Source organism: Mustela nivalis, assembly GCF_964662115.1.
Source record: "Mustela nivalis genome assembly, chromosome: 19".
In the NCBI taxonomy this organism is placed as follows: domain Eukaryota; kingdom Metazoa; phylum Chordata; class Mammalia; order Carnivora; family Mustelidae; genus Mustela; species Mustela nivalis.
Window position 1 is genome coordinate 6482337 of NC_139038.1, and position 11184 is coordinate 6493520.

Below are 11184 nucleotides of genomic sequence, written 5' to 3' on the forward strand. Positions count from 1 at the left end.
CACTCTGGCTTAGGGTCCACCACACTTGGGTTAAAGGGCGGGAGGGACTAACTCTGTACCCCAAGGTGTCTCCCAGCTCAGATGCCCAGGGACCAGGCCCCACACGCAGCTGGGTGCTACCCAGTCCTCGTGGGGCGGACCTGCCCGAAAGCAACACTATGCCGTGCCGGGTGAAAAGGGCCCAGACACAAGGGCCCAAAAATGCATCACAGAACAAATATTACGATAATGTCAAGTTTTAATCTGCCAAATATACAAGTTGGACTTGTGGAGTATGTTTTGCCTGGGTGCTGCACAGTAAACAGAGATTTCTTGAAATGATCAATGGGGAGGGTTAAGAATGGGCCCTAGCACTGGCCAGAAGGGTGGGGATGGGTGGGGAAGGGCAGAGGGGACTTGCTAGGGACGAACCATGACCCTCAGGGACCCAAGGGCATGGGCTCCCAGGCGACAGCCCCTCTGAGGGAGCACCCAGGCGACTCAGAGCGGGGCTGGTTGTTACAAACTTGTCGGCGGCCCCCCCCACACAATCAGCCCCTACCGTGCAACCTACAGGACAAATGGAAGCTCTTCTCACCCCACCTCCCAGGCACCCCCAACAAGAGTTCTGAATTCTAAAAACAGCAAAAACATTCGAATGGTTACATATGAAATGCTGTCCCGCATCTTTCTGTCTCAGAGAGCAGCCGCCCCCTCCCCCCAGCCCTCCCCACCATTCCCCCAAACGATTTCTGTGCCAAGATGAAGAGGAGGCCCCAGGCTGCGGGGGCTCCTTGCCGTGAGGGGCTGCGGCGGCGCCAGGATGGGGCAGGCGAGACTCGGCAGAGGGCCTGGCGGTGCGGCCGGATCCCTGATGCCTCCTCCCGCAGGCCGTGCTACTTATTCAGGGACAGCGACTGCATCCGTTTTCCCGACAAAGTCGCATCATCCTTTGCTGAGGGCAGGAAGGGAAGCGCAGGTGTTAAGGCGAAACCACGCGGGATCCAAACACGCCCCCCACGCCCCGGGAGCACAGCACCAGGGGGCTCAGAAAACACTCTGGCCAGTGGGCTCAGCCAGTAGAGGAGGAACAGCCTCAGGGAGCAGAGGGTTCCTGCAGGAGCCACTGCGCCCTGGTGTCCAGACGTTCCCCTCACGTCCGGGTGGCTGCCCCGACACAGGCCCACCACACGACCTGCTGGGCAAAGAGGACTCTAACCCCACCCCCAAGCAGAACCCCGCAATTGCACCCTCTCCGTGTGGGGGCTGCAGCCTCAGCAACAACATGCTGAGGCCTTTCCAGCTTGGGGACTGTGAGGCCAGAGCTACCAGTGGAGAGCTGGGACAGCAGGCCATCGCCAGTGTGGGGACAACCCTGCGGCAGCCGGCTTCCCCCTTCTGGACTTCGGTTTCCTTGTGAGTTGGTGAGGGGCAGGAGAGCAGATCCCTAAGGGCTCTTGTGGTCCCACACGTACAAAGGGTAGGTCAGACCAGGAGGAGGGAAGTCAGGAGTCAAACGCTCCTATAAACCAGACCAACTCCCCACAGCTCCCGCCACCAACCTCTGACGCCACTGGAGGGAGAGCATGCGGGAAGAGGGTCAGATTTCATCCAGGTCTGCACGGTAAGGTCCAGCCCACCCTGGCCTACCCTCTCAAGCCCCTCAGGTGGACAGCGGTTACCCGAGGCAGCTCCCCGCACTCAACAAGGCACCAGATAACTTGGCGGGACGGTCCCACTTTCATAAGGTCTGCCCTAGCTGCATCCCCAAGGCTTCCACAGCTGCTGTGCTCCCTGTCTGACTCCTGGCTGCTGCTGGACCCTCCCAGCACCCTAGGACCTGGGGGGCAGGAACACCCACTTCCGCTGGCAGTGAAAAAGGCACGTGTATGTACACACAGGCTGGGTCTCTACTCAACAACACACCCCCATCCCGTCCCACAACGAGGACAATGAAGTGCAGGGATGGTGGCTTGCTTGGAAGGGGTCAGGCAGCCACGCGAGCTCCGGACTTACCTTTCCTCTCTTCTTCTTTCTTTCTGGCGGCCTCTTCCCGCTGTTTCCGGATGATCGCCAGCCGGGCCAGGTCAGCTTTGGCTTGCTCTGTCTTCCCAGCTAAATGCATCTTCATGTAACGTTCTTTTGCTTTCTGCTTCTCGATTTCTTCTCTGTGTGGATAAAATGGTGTCAGACGGGACATCTTCCCCACCACTATCAGCTGAGCTGAATGTGGGAGCCAGAAGAGAAGCCAAGTCCTCAGGCCCGGGGCCCAAGTGAAGGCAGGCACCCTGGCTCCGTGTGCCCCCTCCACGATGGACATTCACCAAACAAGCAGAGGCAGAGGGCTGGACCTCTGACGAACAGACTTGAGGGGCTGGAGGAAGTTCGAGTGGTGCAGCAGCTTTCCCAGACAGACAGCAGAGGATGGTGTGAGCTCGGCAGAGAGGAAACAATGCCCATGTTGGGGGGAAGGGAGGTGCTGACTAGGATCTGGTGTCCACAGTGAGAAAGGTGGACCAAACACCGAGAGAACAGTGTGTCCAAAGATGAGCAAGAGAAGGAAGGCACTGGAAATCACATTCTGAGGGCAGAGAAGGGAGTGGACCAAGGAGCCACAGATGGGAACCACGCCCACCCAATCACAGGTCAACAGAACACAGCAAGGTCTCAATCAGGGCAGCCCAGATGTGTAAGAGGCTGCCCTCTGGGGTGTGAGCCCCCACTAAGGAGGGTGTGGGAATGAGAGCTAGACTGCCACAGGACAAAGGTGTCAGTCACCAACCCACTAGGCAGAGAGAGAGGGGATGGTCATTAGCTTCCCTCTGAGGATCGTCCTCCAAGGCCCGAGATTCTGAACCGGAGTGGGCACACTTTTCACTGCACAATTGGATGGTCCCACTAATGCCAGGTTCCTGGAAAAGCCAAATACTAGAGGAGGGGGCCGGGAAGTCCTGCCTAGCAGGAGCCCGAGGGAGGGACTTGGCCTCCCAGGGGCCTTCACAGCACACTGCACTGGCTACTAAGAAACAGAGCCTGGGACCTGGCCCGACAGGAGAGAAGGCCAGCCACCAGAAGTCAGATAAGCAGATGTCTTGCCCAGGAGACTCTGGAAAAACACATGCTACAGAGATGAGACTTGAATATCTCTTAGCTCAGCAGGTCCTACCCTGGGAGGTAGGTGCAGAGCCAGGAGCCTCTAAGCCAAGCAGTAGGAAGCCAACCTGGCGGGGGGCGGGGGGTGAGCAGTATGTCCAGGAGGCATCTGGGATGATGAGCAAGGCTATCCAAAGCTCTGCAAAGCCCCCTCAGTGAAGGCTGAGTGCCAGGAAGGAAGTTGGCCTTTATGGCTTTCACTCTACAACCTCAAAAAGCAGGGGTAACAAAAGCACCCCCTTGTTACTGGTGAGAGGGAACCTACTGGAAGGCTGGAATCCTTAGCAGCTTCTAATCACACCCTAAGCCCATGAGCCTTCCCTGTGGGGTTTTCATAGACCCCTCAGTCATCATGGAGTTAGCACAGGAAGACAGATTTAATCCTAGCAGCCCAGGAAGGAAAGAAAGATAGGAGAGCTTTCCCTAAAGGACTTCAATCTCTGGTAAGGCCCTGACGTCAGATGGTGCCCATCCAGAGTTAGGGCACTACTTGTCAAGGAACGGCCGTGTGCAGAGCACTCCAGCACTGGACCGAGACCCTCACACAACCCAAGAGGAAGCTGTCTGCAGCTCCATTTCCACCTTGGACTTAAGGAGCAACCAGCAGACCTCTCCGCCCTGTGCTATCTTCTACCTCACCCTGTGGCAGTGACACCACAGAATGCGGGCCAACAATGGTCAGATCAGGCTGGGGTAAGGGAAGCATCCATGGAGTAGGGTGCTCTGGAGAAAGGGACCATAGCAGAGCCCTCCGTATTCCTGGGCATTACTTCAAGTGCAACATTCAAGTCTGAATCTGTTGTTCTGTTTTGCCCCTGCTGAGTTCCTAATGGTGAGACAAAATTATTTTTGTGTTTTTGGACAAGTTTCTTTCTTTCTTTTTTTTTTAAGATTTTATTTATTTATTTGTCAGAGAGAGAGAGGGAGAGAGAGCGAGCACAGGCAGACAGAATGGCAGGCAGAGGGAGAAGCAGGCTCCCTGCCGAGCAAGGGGCCCGATGTGGGACTCGATCCCAGGACGCTGGGACCATGACCTGAGCCGAAGGCAGCTGCTTAACCAACTGAGCCACCCAGGCCTTCCCTTTGGAGAAGTTTCTATAGAGCCTTTAGAGAATGAGATGAAACAAATCTAAAGGCTGAAGTTGGAGCCCCGACCCATCCACTGGGAACCTCAGAGCTCAGGAGGCAAGGGCAGGGGAACTGGGCCTCAAACACCCCCAAACCTCACCCCCTACCCCCAACACACCAGCCCCTGGTCCAAGGGCCCAGGTCCCAAGGCCCAGCAGTAGAAATTACCGTTCTCTCCTTGAAAGCTCCTTGGGCCCATCCAGGTCCAGTTGTGTGACCTTTTTGGTTGTCTGTGCCACCCGGTTAGGGTTCTCGATGTCAATGAGCCCTTCCACGCCTTTGCGCTTTTGCTAAGACAGGACAAGAATGTGGCTGTTGGAGACATCTGGTCTTGCAGAGCCCCTGAGGGCCACTCCCACAATCTCCCAACAGCTCCCCCAGACAGGGACAAGCTCCTACTCCAGCCCTGTCCCAACACGATGCTCAGCCTGAGCCTCCTAGCAGGAACAGCACTCAGCAGACTTGCCAGCAGCCTGGGAGGTACGAGGACAGCGAGTGCACAGGACCGGAGCCCAACCTGTGCGGGGTCCCAGCAACTGGGGATTACTCTCTCTGTTTCACAGGTTACAGAACAGAGACACAGGACTAACTTGCCTAACGCCAACCAGGGAGTAGACAGCAGATGAGCTGAGAGTCCAAGCCCAACTCACAAGCTCTCAGCACACAGCACTATGTCCCCACTGCAAGCCCAGCAACCCCCCACCACCACCCGCAGCCCCCAGCAGCTTTCCATGGAATGCCACGGCTGACGGCCACAAGCACGGCTGGATCCCTGCTGCAGGCCGGGCCAAGGGCGTCAGGACCCTTTCCAGCTCCCTTTCCAGCTGCTAGCCCTCCCCGCTGACGGGACCTAAGTGACTTGAGAATGAGCCATGAGATCAAAACATATGGCATCGAGGAACCTGCCCCTTCTAGCTCCCCTGGAGGAAGTTCAGCCAAGAGCTCAAGTCCTCAATGTAGCAGGTTGGGTGCAAGTTTCAGGCCCTATCAACCCACACTTTTCTCTTTAAGTGACCAAGGAGACAGTTTCCAAACAGTAACCAATCCGACACAGAGCTCCAGACACCAATGTCCAATCCAGCTACCTGCAAACGCCTCCACCTGCTTTGTGACATCGTGAAGTGAACGTGCCTCACGCACCCCGCTCCTTCCGACCATCCTTAGGCCACAGCCGTATGCCTCCTTCCCTCGGCAAACCCCAATGAACCCAACTCTTTTTTTTTTTTTTTAAGATTTTATTTATTTATTTGACAGAGATCACAAGTAGGCAGAGAGGCAGGCAGAGAGAGAGAGGAGAAAGCAGGCTCCCTGCTGAGCAGAGAGCCCGATGCGGGACTCGATCCCAGGACCCTGAGATCATGACCTGAGCCGAAGGCAGCGGCTTAACCCACTGAGCCACGCAGGCGCCCTGAACCCAACTCTTAAAACACGGTGTGAATCTGCCCGCTTGTCTCCACTGCCACCATCCCAACACCAGCCACAGCTTCTTGTCTGGAGACCCACTGCCATTTCCCTTATAACCTCAACACCCTACGATTTACTCTCTGCAGAGAAGACAAAACAACTTTTTTTTTTGGACAGAGAGAGAGATCACAAGGAAGCAGAGAGACAGGAAGGGGCAGTGGGGGAAGCAGGCTCCCTGCTGAGCAGAGAGCCGGATGCAGGGCTCGATTCCAGGACCCTGAGACCATGACCTGAGCTGAAGGCAGAGGCTTGACCCACTGAGCCACCCATGCAACCCCCAAAGCACCTTTTAAAAGCAAATCTAGTCATCTTTCCCTCCCACTTCAAGGCCTCCACCAGCTGCCCCCCACCCACAACAGTGAAACCCAAACCCTTTCAAGCGCCACATGGGAGCTGCCCTTGCCAACCGCTCCTCGCTCCTCCCTAGCCACTCCTCTTCATATCCACGAAGGCACACCCCCAGCAGCCTCCTGCTGCTCCTGTTCCCACCCCAGGCCCTCTGAGCTTGCCAATCCAGCCGCCCTGACTGCTCTGCACGATAATTTTCACACACCTGGCTCTAGCCTGTTTTTCAGATCTCAGTTTAAAAGCTGCGTCCTCACCACACACCACTTTGCTACTACTACTACTTCTTGTTCACAATACCCGCCACTACTTAAAATTGTTGTCTGTTTATTTCCTTTTTGTCTGTAACTCCCTATTAGAACATAACCCCTTAAGAGCAAGGACTCTGTCCACATCTACAACTAGAAATGGTAATCAACAAGCACTTGATCAACGTCTGCTGACTGAGTGAGTCCAAGTCCCAGGCCCCCGCCAAACGCAGTACCTGGTAATCGTCTTCTTCATCTTCACTCTCATCTGAGTCTAGGGATTTCTTCTCCTTTTTGGGGTCACCTGCAGCCCCATCTCCACCTTCTTCTTGCTCCTCTTCTTCCTGTTTCAGAAATGGACAACCTGCAAAATCAAAAATGCACAAACCCCCTAGACTGTGACCCCTGCTCCCACCACCTCCAGACTGTGGACCCAGAAACATTGAGCCCCCCGGAAGGCTGGGACCAAGTAGGACAAGGTCCTACTCTGCGACCCTGGCCCCTAGAAGGGGACCTGAGTCAGAGGCAGCCTATCTACTCGGCCCCACAGCCTGAAAGCCCTTCTCGGTGAGAAGTTCATCTCCCAGGGTCAGGAAGACTCAGCTGGGGGCTGGAAACCACAGTCCTGCTCAGCGCCCCTCCTCCTTCCCCAGCTGCCACGTGCAGCTGCCAAATGGTACTTGCTTTCCTGGGCAAGTCCTTCCCTGCTTTCCACTCCCACAGCCAGTGGCAGGTCAGCCACTCTGACCTGCCCATGCAGAGGCCTCGCTGCGCTGGCTTCCTAACACAACGCCCAACATGCTGCTTCCTTCCACCTTTATTGCTTTCCCGCCAAAAATATGCCTAACAAAAACAGTAGGTCCTCCTGCCTTAGCACTGGCCCACACATTCTCCAAGGTCCTGCTTAGCTGCCAGCTCCTCCCTCAAGCCCTCCTCCCCTCTCCCCCAGCCACATGCGGCCCCTCCCTTCTAGGGGCTCCCAGGCACTTCACAGCTGCGTCACTCATCATGCCTGACTGTGCTCTTTGTGGCCCTTATCCAGGCGGAGATCTAATGGTGTAGTCAGGGATGTGGACATCAACGATGATGAAAACATTCTATTTCCTAACAAGAGACTGGAAAAAACACTGCAGGAACAGAGGAGAGTGAACTCCTAAGCTTGGACTAGAGGGGGAAGGGTGAAGACCGTCAGTGAGAGTCACAGAGGAGATGGCGCTCCGCGAGGTCTGCAGAAACGAGCAGTCCTTTGCCTGCCGGGGGTGGAGGAAGACAGGGCATCATATCACGCTGGGTCTGGCAAGAGGTCTGGCATGGCTAGAGCAAACCAACGGGGACCGCTGGGAGCCTGAGCCGTGGATGGGCTGAGGCTGGCGGAAGGACAGCTCCCAGAAGGCCGGAACACAGGACTGAGAACAGAGACCCACTAAGGCAATCACTGCTATAAGAACGAAGTTCTAATGGATTCACTCCAGAAGATGGCTCTCCTTTTCACTGGCGGTTGTTCTGGGACAGCCGCCTGCTGTCCATGCCCCACCTCCACCCTGAATCTCAGGTGCTGACTTCTCCCTGGGAATAGGTGGTCTTTGCCTGGCCTCTCGGGACGCCACAGAGGCATGGAACCACCGTGGGCCACTCCAGTGGCCTGAACAGGCACGTACTCACCCTGGCCTTCTGCTTCTCAGCCTGGAGCTGTGCGTCGATCTCCTCGGGGCTTGTGTACTGCCTTGCCCGGCCTTTGTGGCCTCCCTTTCTCCCTGTACAATGATTGGCAGTTTAGGAAGTGGGATGGCATCGGCTTCCTGGAAGGCTGCGGGCCCCAGGGCGCTGTGTCCTGCTTGAGGTGCTCTCATCAGAGGCTGCAGAGACCTCCCCCACCCTCAACCCCTCACCAAGCATCACCCAAACCTACACTCTCCTACTTTCACACCTTCAAAAGAGGCAACACGTGACCACACGAGGCCGCTCCAAACTGTGAGCTGCAGGTAGCTTCCTACAAATAAGACCTGGGGGGAGGCTATGGGGGAGGGCACACTGCACGTAAAAACTGGCCAACTCTCCTGGACCCTTAGAATCCAAACACCGAAATGCAGTCAGAACATGTAACACTCACATCCCTGCTATGACTACAAGGGTTTTTACTTGCAAATGTTCTGTCACAGCCAGGCACTCATCTGATCCTCAGAATAAACCTCTGAGGAGTGACAGCTGGTCCCATTCTACAGACAAGACACTTAAGATTCAAATCTCAGCTCTACCACTTGCTCGCTTTGGGCAGGTACTTAACCTCTTGAGTCTCCGTTTCTCCATGTGGGTCCTTATCTCCTAGAGTTGTCACAAGAACGAAACTGTTAACTTAGTAAATCTTCTGGAACAGTGCCCAGCACTGGATAAGCACTACAGAAAGGTATGCTACGTTTGTTACTTTGGCAGGAGGGAAAAAAACAAAGCCACTGACCACATCAGTGATTCACTGTAAACATCACAGAATATAATAAAACTTAGGTGAACTCCAGGTTCACCTAAATGGTATGGTAGAAAGAAAAAACCCAAAACCTATGGGAAACTTTCTTTTGCTTAGAGCAGGACGCACAGCTGGGAAAGTTAAAAGTTGAAAATGAAGCCGACTACCTTCTAACAGTTAAAAATGTAACTGTAAATTAAAGCTCATCTGAGATTATCAGCTTTACAGTCGACCCTCTTGCATCAGGACAAGAGACTGACCCTGCTAAAGCCACCAGCCAGTTTTACAGCAGGATGGCACCTGCTCTGGTGGTCCTGAAGGATGTTGACGTGGTTGTGGCCTCATCCATCCCCTCTTCTAGAAGCTTCGGCCCAGCTGATTTCCAGTGTCTCACCAAGTGCAGAGAATTTGTAATTAGCCAGCCAGAGCTTCTCTGGACTCCAGAGACAGTAGCACAACTACCCACCTCCTACTTCCTAGACAGCAGCTGCAGAGCCATAATTGGGCAGCTAAAGACCACAACCACCCATTTTTAATGACTACCTGAGTTCCCAGGGGTGTCTCAGTCTATGCCCATGAAAAGTCCTATTGTGAAAGAACAAGCTTGCCGTTAAAAAAACCCAACACTCTTTCTTGCCCTCTTAATATTCCAGGCAGTACTCACAACTCAAAACTGGCTACTGTAGGCTCTCATCCCACACGCCTGGTTAGGGGAAACTGACCTTAGTCTGGCCTACCATAACTCTTATTAAAAGCTCTCCCTGCCTTTAAAAAAATGTTTCACGTTTACACAATGCCAACAAGAGTGCATTCTTTTCCCTCAGGGAATTTTATACTTGAAAATTTTTAAAGGCCTTTCCTTTGCTTTTCAAGCAAATCAACACAAGCAAGAAATGTACATCTTATCTGCCATGAAGCTTTTCACAAGCCAAAGATCAAGTCGCTTAACCAAGATATTCAGGATTTTCTAATTGTAATCTCCAACCCTGGCTCAAAGTGTCTATGAAACAGGATCCTTAGAACCAGAATTCTGGACCCCGAAGGGTTCATTCAGCACCCTCCTTTTGCAGAACACAGGAATGAGAAAAATGGAAGAGATGTGGTTCTTCCTACCACAGATGTAATCGGTAGGGAGGGGAGTTTAAATGGATTCAGCTCTGTAAACCCCAATATCTCTGCAAGTAAACATCAGGAAGTCATTTAGGTTTGAAAAAACTCCAAGTAGATTTCCTGTGGGCAGAAGCATCTTAACCAACATGACACATGAGCTACCACTATTAACCGAACATCTGTTCTGTGCCAGGAGTTAGCCAGGCACTTGGAGTGCTCTATTTTTTTATGACCTCTGTATCTCCAGCTCCAAGAGAAGGGTTATGGGCCAGGTGCTTCAGATGAGAAAAACAGGCTGGAACTAAGTGATTTCTTCCAGGCCATGAGGTTAGACAGTGACACAGCCAGACTTCAACTCAAAAACTTCTGACTTTTAGGGAGAAGAGAATGAAGGACTGGTCTACCCTGGATCCTCTATTTTCCTGGCCAAGAAACTGACAAAACCCTACAAATCATGCTTAATGGGCACTTAACGACCGCCCCGCGCTGTAATGCGCACTCCACGTGGATTACCTTGTTCAAGCCTCCCACCAGTACTATGAGGTAGGTACAATCGTAAGCTCGGTTTGCAAAATGAGAAAACCCGGACAGAGAGAGATGAAGCGACTGGCTCAAAAGCACACATGGAGCCACTACCGAATAGGGGCAGTCCAAACCAGCTCTGCCATGCTCGAGAACATCAAGTTAGTTCTCGTTAGTCAGGCCCGGCTCGCCCAGAGCTCGAGAGGGCCCACGTTTTACGCACAAGGCAGACGGGCCCGGCACAGGCGCGGGACGCGGTGACTCAGTCCCCCGCGAGCCTTGAAGCGGGAGGAAACTCCAGATCCCCCAAGCCAAGAGAAGCGCGCCCCAGACCCGGCCTTCCGTGTCGCCGAGGACCCGGAGCCTCCGAGTCTCCCCAGACCCACGAAGGAGCGGCTCGTGGCCACTCCGGTCCTCAGTTTCTCCAACCGGACAACTGGGCGTCGAGGCCCAAACCTGGCCCTCAGCCGGCGCGAACGTTCTCCCTCTACGCCACTCTCCGAGACGCCCGCGGGCTGAATGAACAGCGGGAGCGGGACTCGGGCAGCCCCTCGAGGCCCGCGGGCCACGCGCGCTCGCCCCTCACCTCCTTTAGGCATCGCGGCTCCAGCAGCTGCGGCGGCGGCGGCGCCTCGAACTGACACCGGAACCGGAAACACCTCGACCTCGACTTCTTCCGCCCGGCCCAGTTTTCTCGGCGCTTGGCCGCCGCCGCCGCCGCCGCCGCGAGGGCTGGGGACCTCAGGGATGCCGGCGCACGGAGACTGTCCCGCG

General features: G+C 54.7%; 1 protein-coding gene across 1 annotated transcript; it reads right to left on the minus strand.

Moving 5' to 3' along the window:
- Positions 1-220: 220 nt before the first annotated feature.
- PDAP1 (PDGFA associated protein 1) lies at positions 221-11126 on the minus strand. Its single transcript, XM_082712790.1, has 6 exons — positions 10997-11126; positions 7980-8071; positions 6554-6661; positions 4429-4550; positions 1996-2147; positions 221-934 (listed from the first exon to the last, which is right to left on the minus strand). Exons 1-6 carry the CDS (start codon positions 11007-11009, stop codon positions 876-878), a joined length of 546 nt encoding a protein of 181 aa, XP_082568916.1. The 5' UTR covers positions 11010-11126; the 3' UTR covers positions 221-875.
- Positions 11127-11184: the final 58 nt, after the last annotated feature.